General features: G+C 39.7%; 2 protein-coding genes across 3 annotated transcripts; one reads left to right on the plus strand and one right to left on the minus strand.

Moving 5' to 3' along the window:
* Nucleotides 1–7,549: 7,549 nt before the first annotated feature.
* Nucleotides 7,550–9,515, plus strand: LOC115736500 (thaumatin-like protein 1). The gene is made up of 3 exons (XM_048272641.1): nucleotides 7,550–8,118; nucleotides 8,315–8,603; nucleotides 9,055–9,515. Exons 1-3 carry the CDS (start codon nucleotides 7,644–7,646, stop codon nucleotides 9,284–9,286), a joined length of 996 nt encoding a protein of 331 aa, XP_048128598.1. The 5' UTR covers nucleotides 7,550–7,643; the 3' UTR covers nucleotides 9,287–9,515.
* Nucleotides 9,516–10,004: 489 nt separating this feature from the next.
* LOC115736429 (calmodulin-lysine N-methyltransferase) lies at nucleotides 10,005–14,229 on the minus strand. Of its 2 annotated transcripts, XR_004014901.2 has the most exons (8): nucleotides 13,921–14,229; nucleotides 13,649–13,829; nucleotides 12,827–12,906; nucleotides 11,804–11,864; nucleotides 11,588–11,703; nucleotides 10,905–11,037; nucleotides 10,134–10,485; nucleotides 10,005–10,103 (listed from the first exon to the last, which is right to left on the minus strand). XR_004014901.2 is itself a non-coding variant. In XM_030668145.2 (7 exons), exons 1-7 carry the CDS (start codon nucleotides 14,006–14,008, stop codon nucleotides 10,206–10,208), a joined length of 939 nt encoding a protein of 312 aa, XP_030524005.1. In that variant the 5' UTR covers nucleotides 14,009–14,229; the 3' UTR covers nucleotides 10,005–10,205. The 2 variants fall into 2 exon arrangements, 1 of the variants encoding a protein (XP_030524005.1); XM_030668145.2 differs by having other exon boundaries at nucleotides 10,005–10,485.
* Between the last annotated feature and the right edge of the window lie 1,295 nt (nucleotides 14,230–15,524).

Consider the following 15,524-nt stretch of genomic DNA (forward strand, 5'->3'; position numbering starts at 1 on the left):
TGAAATCTTCTGCTGAATATAGCCTTAATTTAAATGTGAACTGAGATAAACATTGTACCTCGATTTCTCTTTCTTGCCCTTTATTTTCTATCTCTCTGTGTTTGTGCATTTAATCTTAACATCTATTAGGTTGGACCGAGATATCAACGCTACAACTTTTCGGTGGCCTCCACACCATGACGATCTATGTTCCAATTCCGTTTCGACTAACAAGCCCTGAAATGCATGTACCGCACGATCCACACCCCCCTAGAGAGAGTGGATTATAGCCAAAATCTCGAAATCGGCACTCATTATATACTTTATATGTGAATTGTTTTGTTACGTATCGACTTTTCTACGACTCAAACAACTCTTTGAAATTAAGTCGGTGAGGTTAATTGATCGAAAATTTCTTTGCTTCATTTGTCAAATCCATTTCGAAAATGATAAGGTTGGAGATATGAGAAACGATTCACAAAGCGATTATTTTGATTCGCATGGGATGTTTCATGTAAGCTGCTAAAAACCTTATGACAATAGATCACCATGGCTAGAATCTAGAAACACAATAATGATTTAAAGGAATTTGTACACTTGATTTGGGATTCATCGTTCTTGATGAATAATAGCTACAATCCAAAACTCAAGTACTTCTCTTCTATTATCCTCTGTATCCCTGGCTAAGTGAAATAGCTCCTTAACAATGACAATTCATATGAGCTCCTTATGTGAAGTTGTTATGAGTTCGTCATGGGTAGAGGAGAGACTTGAACGCTATTTATGAAGTTTTCAACTAGACTCTCTCATCAAGAGCTGGACTCAACTCCACCCACACAATGTCATGCTCATATTAGAATGGTTAAAAATCCTTATATCATACCTTATTAGACCAACCCCGTAAACTATAAATTAATCCCGTAGAATGATAAATTGCAACCTCAATTAATATAAGTCCACATTAGAAAAATCTCACAATTTCATTATGCGCCTACATGCTACATAATCAACTTATTCCGACATTGGTCCATCGCAGGCGTTACATTGCATGACATCGTAAGGGAAATGTAATGGGATATTGTGAAGCACGAAAGAATCATTGTTCCTCCCGTTGGCTGAGGTTCAATGACGGTCCAATCCGGATTGAGAAGAATTTGAGATGGGCCGCTACATTTGTAAGCCCATTGGGCGATATTTGGTGACCTCAATTAGGTGCTGCTAATAAAAAAGACAAATTAGAATGGACTGTGATAAGTTTGCTAGATAACTCTGAGCATCGACTTAAAGGATTCAAATAAGTTAAAAAGTGACTCAATCTTGCAAGTAAGGAAATGTTAGGAAAGAAAGGGCATTAGAAGGCTCCGTTTGTTTCGCAAAAAATGAGTCATTTTTGAAAAATATTTTCCGAGAAGTCAATTTTCAAGAAAATGACTATATTTTCCGATATTTGATTGAAATATTAAAAAAAATAGGAAAATATTTTCTATTATTTGTTAAGAAAAATTAAATTAAATTTTCCTCCAGGCACTTCATTCAATAATTTTTTGTTTTTCCCTTTTTTATTTTTTATAAAATTGAATTTTTTAAATATTTTTAATTATTTATCTTTTTTCCTTTTTTCTCTTTTCTCTTTTTTTTTTATTTATGTTTTTCTCTTTTTTCAATTACTATTTTCTGCCGGTTGCCGACCACAACGACAACCGACGACCCGCCACAGGCAAGGCCCGGCCTCGCGCAAGGCCAGCAATGCCCGGCCCGGCCTCACTCAAGGCCGGTGACTCCTAGCTTGGCCTCGATCGGGGCTGGGGACGGTTCGCCTGGCTCCCTCACTCGCTCGAGGTTGTGCCCGACCTAACCGGATCCGCGAGCTTGGCCTCCCTCGAGGCCGACGGTCGCCGAGCCTCGAGCTTGCCTCACTAGGCTGCCGCCGACGCCGAGGTCCATCATCGGTGGAGGAAGGAGCAGCAGCAAGCAGAGGAAGCAGGCGGAGGAAGGAGGAAGGAGGAAGAAGGAGAAAAGAGAAGAAGAAAAGAAGGAAAAATATAAATATAATAAAAAATTTTAATTTGTAAAAAATTTTAAAATCGAATTTTTAAAAAATAATTAAATAATTAAACAAAAAATTAAACAAAAGAAGTGTGAAAGAAAGGAGGAAGAAACTATGAGGAAAATGTTTTCCTCTTCTCAAAATGAGGAAATCATTTTCCACAGCTTTAGAAGGTTTTTTCTATTGACCACAAAATATTTTCTGTTGACCACTCATTTTCCGCCCTCCAAACACCGGAAATTAAGGAAAATGTTTTCCGTGAAACAAATGGAGCCTGTCATAACTTTCTTATGATTATCACTTTAATTCCAAAATATTTCGAGCGATTACTTGAGTACCACATTGGTGACAAACCAATCACTTAAGCACCTCCGGCAATAAATTATGGCAAACCTTGAATCCTCCGCTTTAAATGTCTTCTAACACCAGCAAATAGCTCAATTTCAATCCGGCGCTCTCCGTTTCGGTGGTTACGCCATTGTCCTCGTCGTAATTCTTAACTGGTTTTCCACCTCCGGAGCTTTCGCGGAGATAGGTTCCCCATAATTGACGTAGTAGATTTTCTCTTCTACCAGGACTACCCGCCTCCTTCACCACCACCTTTGGCGTTTGTTCTGATGCACTGAGGATATTGGCGGCATTGGCTTCCTGAACTCCACATGTTGGATTTTTGATACGGTGATTTTACCTCACTTTGAGGAATTAGGGTTAGGGTTCTCAAAGAACACATTGAATTTTGCCCCAATTCCTTAATTTGGGGTAAATAGATCTCTAAATGACGTTGTTTAGAAGTTTAATCATTGATTTTATCTTGTTGACGGGCCCCATCAGATGTTGAATAATAAAATATCAGTACGTCGGATTTCTAGGCAACCCAAATCATCGATGACATTGAAGTGGTCATTTTTAGGAAAGTAACAAGTGAGTACCGCATGAAAGTTGCCACACCTCTAGAATTTTCTTCCCAAATTGTAACTATTTTCTACCTCTTGACTCATCATCAAGGTCCATTTTAAGCACTGCATTGATGCAACATTGCATTATCAGGGTCCTAAAGTGGTTTTATGTGATTGTACTTCTTAAAGTTGACGGCAACCAAGAACATAGACGCGCAGTGCTGAAAGGTTGAGTCATTAGTGGACAGACACGTTGAGATATGTTTTGTGTCTTAACATTCCCACTGTAAAATGACTTGAAGGAAATCCCAAAATGGGTGAGAGGGGTGTAAAAAACCAGACTCACCTAGCAAGGCCTTCTCTTCTAAAAGCTTAACCTATGAGAAAATGGGACGGGGATTCATTTTCTATCTTACCAATATTCTTGTAAGCTCCAGAAAAAATCGATAACGTCCAACGAATAATTTATTTACATGCAACTTCTAGAGTGCATGAACTAAAACATAAACTTGAATTCTTGTAACATCTGTTCGCATTGAAATGGCAACAACTATCATGGAGCTAACTAGAAATCATGAAATTCCAGGACTAGCTAGGTCTTTCAATAATCAAGAAAATTACGTTTGCAAAGGTGAACATAATCGCCAGACAAAAGTTACTTTGGAGAAACGATCTTCGATTGGGCTTTGCCAGAGATGCATTTTTGTACTTTTGTCCATTTCCACATCATCCCAATCGATTTGGGCCATCAACTTTTGGCAATTCCTTCCCCATGTTGCCCTACTTGCTTTGTCATTCTCCAACCTCACAAACCCACATTTTGTCTGCTCTAACGTGTTAAACCCTAAATTCAATTTTCAATGAGGATAACCACACTTAGCCAAGCTCTGTGCCTAGAATTCGGTCAAGGAAGCAATAAATGTGTGTGCAGACAAAAGGGAATTGGGCAAAATGCTTTCTCATAACTATCAACATCAACCATAGTGGTTGACGTTAGTGCTTTGTTAGATAAAGAGAGAATGCCGGAGATTTATTAAAAACAAAGGAGGGTTTGATTCTCATTGAAAAGGGGAAAAAAAAAAAAAACAAGGGCCCAAAAGGGGGAAAAAATACATTATCCATTGATACTTTACACCTCATAAATGGAATGGATGTAAGGCCCCATAACATGTCCATGATTTTTTTACTTCTAGAGAGAAATAATTTTTTTTCTACTTTTTCAAGAGGCTCCAAAACTGCTTCTGGAGGAAAAAAAAAATGCTCTAGAAGTTGTAATCAAATGGCTTTCTGCTCCAGAAACTACATTACCAAAACGGATTTCTGCTCTAGAAGCGCAGAAATTATACTCAAGAAGTGTTGTCATGCACGCTCTAGCTCTCCATATATACATATATAGGTATTGTTTGATTTTGGCGTATTAGCGATAGTGCATATCACCATGTAATAAATCTATTGCATTATGAGCATCGCTAGCGAAATGCAAGTAGAAGTTAGGGGGTTTTTACCTGCGACGAACGTGATGAAACCCCAATTCCAAACGCAGAAAAGTAGACATACATTGTTAATTTATGATTGTTGGAAAAGCAAGAGGAAAGTACGTGAACATATGTTTGCGTGTGCAAAGTTGATGATGCATAATAATTCGGTCGGTTAGTAGAGGATTGGACCTATGCTTAAAAATGTTGTGCGGCTATGATTACTCGGCCATTTGGAATGTTATTGATGACAAAGCATCATAGCACTATCATGTCAAATTTAAGCCCTACCAAATCATTTTTTGGCACCTAGCACACATTATCCTCTCTCAATAAAAAAAAATTCTTTTTGCAGATGGCTCCGTTTGTTGTCCAGGAAAATGTTGAAATATAAAATAATAATAATAATAATATTTTTTTTATTGAATAATTATTTTTCAATAATACAAGTAATAATTTTTAGAAAAATATTTTTCAAATTATTCATTTTTCGCGAAATAAATAGAGCTTAAGTCTCTCATTAGAAGCTTAGAAAGCCATTATTCATTAGTTCTCGTGTTGTCATTACCACTTTCCAAGTATTGGCGAAGCTCAGCAAACAAGCATGTAATTTTGAATCTTTATTCTGTCTTTCATCGGTCGAAAGTACCATTCATACCAAAAAAAGGAAAAAGAAAATAGTGCTAGGTTTTCGATGAATACATGTGCGGTGAAGATGAGCGCATGCTTGTTGGCACCTCGAAGAAATTGTGCTTTTTTCTTTTTCTCAATGATGGGTTGAATGAAAAATCTACATAACATGTGAGATAGGTTATTAATGATGCTCGGTGAAAAAGCTGACATGGACGCCGAAAGTGCTACATGGGACGATTGGCTCTGACGTGAATAATTTTTTTTATTATTATTGTGATTTTTTCTTTTCTTTTCTTTTCTTTTCCGCGTTTTTTTTTCTACATTGGTAACTAGGCCACAAAGCACTCGCCAAATCTAAGAAAGGGCCACGATCCTCGCCCAGTGGTTGGCAAAGTCGGTTAGCAACCCTTGCCAGCTTTAGAAGGAAAAAGAAAAGGACAAGAAAGGAAAAAAATGAAAAAAAATGAAAAAGAAAATTATAAAACAATACTAAATAATTCAGACTTTTTATATAAAAAAAATTAGAATTGTTCATATTAGTGACGGTCGTGCCACGTAAGACGGCTATTTTCCACGTCATCGTTTTCGATCAAAATTAACCGCAATGACTAAGTTAGCAGATCATCAAAAGGTTTACGATTTAATTGATCAAATTAAAAGGTTTAGGATTGAATTGGCATAGGTGCAATATGTTTAGTATCCTTTTTTTTTTTTTTTTGTAATTTCTCAAAATAGAAGTTATCGGAGAGAGCAATAATCTAGCCTTCAATGGGTGAGTGAGAGATATGATTATGCCCCCACTAGGAAGCAAAGATGATGAGAAAAATAGGAGTAGAGAGTCAAAAGGGTAACCAATGGGCCTCCTCGAGTGGGTGTTGTGGACTTCATGTGACGAATCCTTTCCCTTACCTTAAAAGCTTTTGCTTTTCAACACGCATTGAGACATTTCCCTATGTCCTAAGGCTATTCAGACATCACCCATGTGGGAATCTTGGAACCTTTCCATAATTTTCCGCAGAAAAGAAAGAAAAAAGTTTAACATAAATTTTCATATATATTCCTCGTAAAAGGAAAAAGCGAATGGTACGCGTAGTTTGACATACTCGGGGTATGCACGATAAACCAAAAAGATGTACCGAACTAGAGTCTCGTTAGTCTTATCAATTGTATTGGACAATCGAACCCAATGAAAGTTGTCTATTCGTAAAGGAAAATACTTCTCCGATAGTCCGACAAGATCGCCAGTTATTTCTGACAGTAGATCCACACATCATCACCGCGTGTTTTGCATAAAGCACTCATTAATTGAAAAATCGTGGAGTCAAAAATAAAGACGGTACTATCGGACTGTCAAGATAGTGTCAAGATACCAACTTGCATTCATAAAAGATTAGAAAACGCTTTATTTATTTGCTTCATTTTGAGCAAAGAAAATTCGTTGAAGGTACTTGCAAGAGGGGCATAGACAACTTCCTTCCCCATTTGAGGTCGATTCTCTGTAATTGCATGTAGTCACTCCACGTTACCAAACGCCTTCTTTTGGAAGCCCATACAGAATGAACGTCGGGGTCATTTCGTAAAAGTGGTATACTGTTAAGTTTCGTGTGTGACGTATTCCCTAATGATTCAGTGTTGACATCGGTCAACCAACCGTGGTCCCTAATCAAACTTTTCCAAAGAAGCCCCCAACCGTCCCTGCTTGAAAGATGGCCAACCATGTCGTGCCGCGTCACTGGCCTACCTGGACTTCCTCGCTGTCCGAAAAGCATGGAAAGTTGTATCGTGCAAGGTCACCCTTCCATAAGGGGGACCAAAAATGATCTTGTCGCGAGCTCGGCTCGAAACCTGGACCAATGAGAGAAAAAAAAGAGAGACTCGGGGCGAACTTCCTTCCATTCGGATCGCGACGTTTCGAAAGGCCTCGCACAAGGGCCGAGAGGAGACGGGAAGGAAGACGACTATCACCAGTCGGCGCTGTGGATGGATCCTTGGCCCCCTGAACGGGAGGTTTGCCGATGACAACAGCACGTAAGCGGTATGACCGGCTAACTTATGACCCATGCTGAGTCGGAAAGAGAGCTCTTAGAGCTATTGCTCTCTTTTAAGTGCGAAAAAAGTGCAATCGAATCAAGATAAGATTTTAAAACAAAAAAGGAACGCTCGGTGCATATTCAACTCGTTTAATTTAAATACAAAATTGCGTAAAATGGTGCTCAAACTCACCGATGACGTTACACTTCCTTTGTTCTCCTTTCCTCGTTAAAAAGGAGAATTTAAGATAGAGAAAGAGAAAGTGGCGGACCATCGGTTGGTACGAAATTCTACTTTAATCTTTATACGTTCAGATTTACTAGCATGTAAGCTTACAATTATTGACTATATTTTTCAATACATATAAAATAGAGCATATACAGTGTGTATTTATTTTTTAATAATTTAATTTGAGTAACCTTTCTTATTTTCTCTCCCGATAAAAAGGGTGGAAATGCAGACGATTTGGACTCCCTCCACTACTTCTCACTTAGCCCACCTTCCAAAGCTGCATGCACTCTCCTCCTCCAACACTTAGCAGCAGTCCCTCTAAATTGCACCCTGTCCTGTTACATTGGAGAAATGGCTGTCCGCCTCTCCTCTTGCTGCTTCCACTTACATGCTCTCTTCTTGGGCCTCTCTCTGGCAATGCCGCTCTGCCTCCCCGGTGCGTCAAGCGCCGCCACCTTCACTTTTGTCAACAGATGCAACTTCCCCGTGTGGCCCGGGATCCTATCTGGGTCGGGCAGCCCCCCGCTGGAAACCACGGGGTTCGAGCTCGCCAAGGGCGGGGGTTCCCGCTCCGTGCAGGCACCGAGTGGATGGTCGGGGCGGCTCTGGGGCCGGAGCGGGTGCTCCTTCGACGGCTCGGGCCGGGGCTCGTGCGCCACAGCCGACTGCGGCTCGGGCGAGGTCGAGTGCAACGGGGGCGGCGCAGCCCCTCCAGCCACCCTGGCGGAGTTCACTCTAGGAGGTTCGGTGTCTCAAGATTTCTATGATGTTAGTCTTGTTGATGGTTACAATTTGCCCATGGTCATTGATGGCACTGGTGGTTCAGGTAATGCCAAAAGCCAAATGCCTCTGAATCTCCTCCTTTCCTAGAGTTTGGCTGCATTATTCTCATCTCATTGCTGGCATGACAGCATGACACAGTGAGGACATTAGTAGATTGACCCTTTTATGCACAGCCTAGTTTTTGTGTCCGCTTCACAGATTACAGGTTCCGATTCGGCATAGTCTGTTATTTTTGCCAGGTAAATGCGCGTCCACGGGGTGCGTGACGGACCTCAACCGCCAGTGCCCGGCAGAGCTGAGGGCCGGCGGAGGCGCAGCGTGCAGGAGCGCCTGTGAGGCCTTCAGGAGCCCCGAGTACTGTTGCAGCGGCACATACAACTCGCCTTCCGCTTGCAAGCCATCTCTCTACTCCCAAATCTTCAAGACGGCTTGTCCCAGATCATATAGCTACGCCTACGACGATGCCACCAGTACTTTCACCTGTACCGGCGCGGACTATACCATCACATTTTGCCCCAATTCACCGAGGTATGTCATCATCTCTCCACAATTCTTTGGTCATTTAGATGACCTTTTTGTTTGATTAAAACAGTTGTTTGCCTTAGTGTAATCTTCTCAGTTACTGGTCATGTTTGTATCTTTTCTGACATCATGACTGAATTTTAGATGTTCTTTTGTCAGTGTCATATGACATGTACAAAAACAAAAGACAGCAAATCCGCTTTGTCACCAGCTCAGCAATTAGAGAACGATTTGCTTTCATATTAGTCCGTATCTTTGCAAAGAATGCACACCTTAGCACCAACACGGAATTGATAATTACTTAAACGGAATATTTCATGAGCTCAAGATTATTCCCGCAATGGGGACGGTGGTCGTGGAAAAAGCTTTCAAAAAGTTATTGTAGGCTTGTGAATGTTGCATTCTAGAGAAGTCATTGCCATTGAAATTTGATTCAAAAACCATGTTCCTTCTGCAGCATCAAATCTGCAACAGACTCCTCTCCCAAGAGCACAACACCAGCTACAGATAGCTCAGCAACAGCCGGGTCCGGATCAGGGTCGGATTCGAATCCAACCCAAGACACAGCATTTACCACTTCATGGCTGGCCAATTTGGCCACAGGCGATTCGCCACGCTGTCCTCCTTCCTCGATTATTGGGTTCTCACTCAATGTGGCCATCTCTTTCTCCCTCTTGCAAGTTTTGTAGCCAGACAGGAGAGTACATAGAAGAGGCCAAAGTGAGCTGGCTTGATTGCCTTTTGATGAGGAGAAAGTAGCTGAATCCAGATTGTAAACTACCCACTTCCTAGTTATGGACAACCGATGATTATAGCTTTACATTTCATCATGTCTTAAATTATGTAAACCATTTTGTTTGGATGCAAGACTGAAAAGCAGTATGCTCTTACAAGAATCTGATATACAATTCGTTACCATCTGCCGAACAATTGATTTTCCCTGACCTGTGATCCATATGTGAACATATTCTCGTGAAGGCTACACTTCAAATCGAAATCTACTCGCCAAATTAAAGGTGCATATTGTCATGCATCTGTTCTGGCTGTGAGAATCGATCTCTTTCATGAACTGTGTATCGCATAAAAGTCCATTCGATGAGTTACGCAGTAAGGGCCAATGCAAAGCCAAGCCGATAGGCAACTCAACACTTTCAGCAAGTCAAATAGAGGAGCAAATAGCATATTCCCACCACGACGAAGGAATCACATTTGCTCATCCATTTCCTGAAAGTGATCTACATTGACATCTTTTCAGAAAAAGAACAGCATTAGCCTAGAAAAGGATGAGCTTTCCTGAAAGTGATCTACATTGACATCTTTTCGGTAAAAGAACGGCATTAGCCTAGAAAAAAAAATGATCTTTCTTCCAATCTCATGAAAGGTTTGGGATACTTAGGAAATACTATGTAAAAGATAACTAGTGATGCTATGATTTAATGAGCCAAGCACATTCAAGGAACCGCAGAGTTGCGGAAGCAACAAAGCAATAATAGATTATTCACAAGACCAATACTCATGAATCTCTCCACAGATCACCCAATGGACAATAGTTTCTCTGGCTTGGTAAAGGCAGGAGAATGAGAGGACTAGGAAAAGGGCTCCAGAGGTTCATGGCATAATTCTGACAAGTAATGGATAGCAATGATCTTTCTCATAGCCAGGCCAGGAGTTATCACCATTGACGAAGCCTTGATGACGTCTCCAAATTTCTGGGTCGTAGTTCTCTGCAACGCTGAAGCGTAGGCCTTCTTTAGCTATTACGTCCAGAAACTTGTCCAGCGAGTCTCCTCTTTTTGGACTGAGAAGTATAGACTCCGATGGCCCAGGTCGCTTCAATAGGGATTTGATCATCCGAGCAAGGCCAGAGTGGAAATCCTTGAAAAAGGTGCTGCGCCAATGCGATGCGCCACGTCAACGATTTTAAAAGGAGATATAACCTTGGCACAAAAATGAATAGAGCAAGCTTCTATGCATAATGCACAAGAACCAATGTGCGTAGTTCATTTTGGAAATTGCTCACAAATCCAGACATCGCCTGGTCATCAAGCATTGAACAATATTGATATATCGACTGTGATATAGGAGGAGGACGCACAAAAAGTCAGGATGTGGAGTAACTCAAGCAGGATTCAGACAAGCAACCATTATAAAGAAATATAATCACATTTATAAGAACTATACTTTTTACAACGTTGGAGTAACGGAAGCATATACCAAATACAAAGTTTTTGTGCCATTAATCAGGATTAGAAATAATTGTTATATTCATAACCAACCAAATATACCACGAAAGAAGATAGAAAATACCAGTCGCTAGCGACAATGATGTCGTAACTATTGGTGATTTCAGAAACTCCCGTCTGATTCCAGTGCAACATCATAGGCATTACTTTTGTTCCACCAAACATTTTCAAGTTGGCGTCAATGTTGCATTTGATATCTGGATGATAAGGACCAACACCAACAGTGAAAAAACAGAATGTAGAGATAATAAAGTCACCTATTGAATTCAGGGAAAAAGATAGATGACAATCATGAAGCATAGTAGAGGAGTGAGACTTTCGGTCTCGATTGAATCAACCATATTAGTGGCAACCACACTTTCAACCAAACAAGAAATTGTCATTAGTACAACTTCTCTCATGCAATATAGAGCATCATAAGATTAAATACACGTCCTTTCCTTCTGCCCTCATTTAGGAGTTCATCGATCCTTGCTATTAATGGTACTGATAAAACGAACCTAGGTTAAAGCATCATTTCTGTACTACTTCCATTCTGAATTGACTTATGTTAAAGATAGAACACATTACTATTGTAAGCACTACTGAGATAAAAAAGGAGCAAGCAGGTATAGGTGCCCGTCAAGTGCTCCCAATTAGTTCTGGTACAGTGAAGAACAAGAGACACTGTTCTGTTCTCGATAGACTTAAAAAATTTAGAATAACATTACTGTTTCATCTTAGAGCACCATCAGCCAAGAAGGATACAATCAACTACTTGAGGGTTTCCATCAGATATTACCACTTCCGATGCTTCAGTGGCTGCTGCAATGACTAACCCAGCTAAGCCATAGCCTGAACCGAGCTCAATAACCTTTTTACACCTACAGAATTTCGTAAGACACTTCAAAATCAGTTTTCAGATAAATTCACAGGAAGCAAGCAGCTTCAGCAAAGTGGTTTGCCAGTACAGAGATTACCAACCGGAACATGTCTGCATGTGACAGACAAAAATAAGCGAGTACTTCTTCTGATGGCCATGGACCTGACATTGATGAGGAAATGGAAGATATCATCAGTATAGCTATAAGATTAGACTCAAAATGCTCAAAAATAATGATTCCAGGGGAGTCTATCCCTCCCCAACGCAACTCTCAACTCACAGAGTTGCATTGCATAAGTTTATGTAAGAGGAATGGAGGAAGTACTCAATAAAAAAACAGACATGAAACGAGTTTATGAAGTTTTGAATCTACAATACTTTCTCCTCAATTTCATTTGGTTGCTTCACTTCTACAGCCACGAGCAAAAACGAAGGGGAAAATGGTTACATAAATGAAATCTGACTTGTAAAACCTTCTATCTGAAGACTCATCATCTTCTTTTTCTACTCATTAGTGGCAAGAAACCATACTTTGGTGCGTAAACCTCGGGATAATAAATGTCCCATTGACCTCATAGAACGTGAAGTCAAACTTTTTTTTTTTTTTATCAAAAGAAGTCAAACTTAGGTGGGTAGCAAGACACATACTTGTTTGCATTTGTTGTTATGGGTAAGTGTATCCATGCCATGCGCCTAAACCATATTTACAAGACCATCCCTTAAACCACTAAAGCAGATCCTACGGGTTGGAAATTACAATATCAAGTGACAAACAATAAGTCTAACAAATTTATTCTTTATATTGAGCCAGATATTTGCACCATTTCCCTTGGACTATGGACCAGGAGCTAGGTGCTTCCTAGAGCACCTACCTTAAATGGACCAGTCACTCAAATTGTCACTCAAAGCTTTTGATGCAGTCGACCCAACATTAATACAGTATTATCCAAAACATTTTGCTATACCGCGGCATCCAAATATAGATGGATAGCAAACTTTTCACCCGATCTACGATAAGTCTCCAATGCATCAGAGTTCTTGGGAACAAAACTAAGCTGTAGAAGAAAGCCGCTCGGAAGAACTAAAATATGCATTCTAAAGTTAATGGAGGAGAAAGAACTCACAGACAAGCCCAGTGTTGTCAATATTATGCGTATTGCAGATCTCAAAATCATGAAGATCGGCTTGGTTCTCCAGTCTCTGACTGCATGAAAAACAGAACCTAGAAACATCAGCTGGCAAAGTACTCCTGATCCTCACCGACAAAGAGGGCTCCACTATACTAATCTTCAGAAGGTTTCACCCTCTAACTTAACCCCACAAGCGCCATCTTTCAATAGAGGCGTCATTAATGAGTCGAACTCGTCACCTCCTAAACATTGCATTCTGGAGAAGAACCAGAAAAGGTACACAGTCCAACGGATCATCATATGACTTGAAGTCAATTCAGGCAAACAAAAAGTCTTCTGGAATTGTAGTACTGGGAATGGTACATTCATCTGCTAACTACAAATGTTAGTGCTGTCGCTATGAGATTGCTCCGAAAATCAACAGAACTATTCAGAATAGATTATTTAAAAACACTGAATTTGCTACGCAAATTTCATCAGACAAATACAGGGCCTTGTGCTGTGATTGGGGCGTTATTGAAGTGTAATTCTTGAGCTTGTAGCAGTATTGCTCCTATGCTTTTGTGATCCTAAATTGTCTCTTACTTATCGAAGAAAAAAAAAATAATCTTCAAGAAACCCAGATGAATATGAAGAGCTCTCAGCTCTCAATCAGGGGTGAAACAAATTAAAATCGAGAAGGGCAAATATCCAATTTTTAACGTCACCACGTAGACACAGCCTCAAGCAACCAGACTCTCAATACCTAATCAATCATAAAGAAAGAACGGAAGTTTAGGGACAAAGAACAAAGGACGAGGAATTCAGAGAACACACGTAAGCAACAGTTTGGGAGAACCATCGACGGGCAATGTGTAGCGAACGACGGCATGTCTCGCTTCTGCTTTCGAGGAAGAAGCTGAATCGCCTTGTTGGGTTACTGCTTCAAAGGGTATCAACTTGAAGCCCCGACTGTTCTTCCTCGAAATGTGATCTATGTCAGCTCGAGACTGCTTATCTGAAAGAACAAAAGAAAGAAGAAGCAGAAAAGAATCTGTCAGTCGTTTGAGCGGATTGTTCGCGAAATTTATGGCGATGACAGACCATACCCTCTTGGGAGACACGATGGGGGAGGAGTGCTCGCCGCAGGATTCTCCATCGCAGAGAAGAAGGAGAAGCTTCTGTCGTTTTGTCCATGGGACAGAACCGACTCTCTTCACCTGTCTCTTGCCTTTTTTTGCCCGGCCGATCTTATTGAAACGTTTTTCCTTAAACAAGCACGTTTTATGGATTTATCATCGTCAAGATCAACGTTGACGCTCCGTAAAGAAACTGCTTTGCTCTCTTCGACAGTACAGTTTTTTTTATCTTTATATCCTGAGTTTCTAAATTCTACGAGGCGCCATGTCTGATCGATAGGACAATTTTTGGTGGAAAATGAGAAATTTTTGAAATTTTAATGAGAACGAGAGGAGGAAGATTCAGATTTTATGAATTTCTTCCCCAGTTTCCATTCCTCCCTATTTTTTTAGTTACCTAAACTGAACGACTCAGATCCAAATGTAAGACATGAATAGACAATATTGATGAGGAGGTTCGAGATTGGCGCGCTAATTATCGAAATCTCACTAAAATGCAAGCAATTAGAAAATCTCTCCACAAGGGATACACATTCAAGCAACGCAGTACAACTATGGTTATTACTGAAGTTTCACCAAAAATGCTAGCAATCAAGAAGTCTCTCTATACGAGATATGCTACAGCTAAACCACGCAATACATAACTGTTTAGATATTTGCTCACGACCTAAATCGAACTCATGACCTTCTGGAACAAACCATCTTAATAATATCGCAGATATTAATTGAGCTTAAGTTAAGCATATTCTTGAATCGGATTTTGAATTTGTCGCGACCTAAAAAATCATGCTAATGGATTATCAACTTAATTTAATTAATTAACCTAATTCGGATCCTCCCAAATCCTACCAAATCGCAACTTAGGTTCAATTCATGAAAAAATTATTAAATTGGAGCCGCCACTATTCATTTATAGGAGGTTGATTAGATACATATATAAAATAGCAGGAAAACAATTTTATAAAGTGAGTTTGGGGAATTGGTTACATTAATTTGAAAAATTAATGCCCTTTCGGTACCAATTTCATGAAAAAAAATCCCTTTCGATTGATCTAACGTGATTTGATTGATTTTATTAGAAAAATGTGACATGAGAACCGCATGATAAAATGATTTGATTTTTTATATTTTTTTGGATAAAATACCAGAAAAAAAACAGAACAATCAAAAGCAAACAAAAATTTGAACAAAATTAAATAAAAATGCCCATAATATACCTTTAAATTCCAAATTTTTCTGAAAAATTCACTCATTCCCAAAGATCTAGGCTAGAGAAGAATTTTTATCCTCTACATCCTCGAAAATTCGAGCCAGTATGCAGATAGGAGTATAAGATGACAACATCCTTTTTGCCAAAGGAAAAAAACACGAAACCTTATACTAAATTGCCATCCCATTCCATAAGATCACGGCTAAGGTGTGCAATTTTATTTTCCGAAGGGTCTAGGCACATTGAAAAGCATATATTATGGGCATGTTTATTTAAAATTGTGCAAACTTTATAACAATAAAAAACAAATAGCACGAGAAAAATAAAATAAAAATAAGTCCATTGAGCTTGAATTTTCAAAAAT

Source organism: Rhodamnia argentea, chromosome 11 (assembly GCF_020921035.1).
Source record: "Rhodamnia argentea isolate NSW1041297 chromosome 11, ASM2092103v1, whole genome shotgun sequence".
Taxonomy (NCBI): domain Eukaryota; kingdom Viridiplantae; phylum Streptophyta; class Magnoliopsida; order Myrtales; family Myrtaceae; genus Rhodamnia; species Rhodamnia argentea.

Coding starts and splice junctions, on each gene's coding strand:
- LOC115736429 (XM_030668145.2), bottom strand. CDS start 14,008: ATGGACAAAACGACAGAAGCTTCTCCTTCTTCTCTGCGATGGAGAATC. Junction 12,907..13,648: donor TCTCCCAAACTGTTGCTTAC/GTGTGTTCTCTG, acceptor TTTTTCATGCAG/TCAGAGACTGGAGAACCAAG. Junction 11,038..11,587: donor AAACCCTCAAGTAGTTGATT/GTATCCTTCTTG, acceptor CTTATCATCCAG/ATATCAAATGCAACATTGAC.
- LOC115736500 (XM_048272641.1), top strand. CDS start 7,644: ATGGCTGTCCGCCTCTCCTCTTGCTGCTTCCACTTACATGCTCTCTTC. Junction 8,119..8,314: donor TGATGGCACTGGTGGTTCAG/GTAATGCCAAAA, acceptor TATTTTTGCCAG/GTAAATGCGCGTCCACGGGG. Junction 8,604..9,054: donor TTTTGCCCCAATTCACCGAG/GTATGTCATCAT, acceptor TTCCTTCTGCAG/CATCAAATCTGCAACAGACT.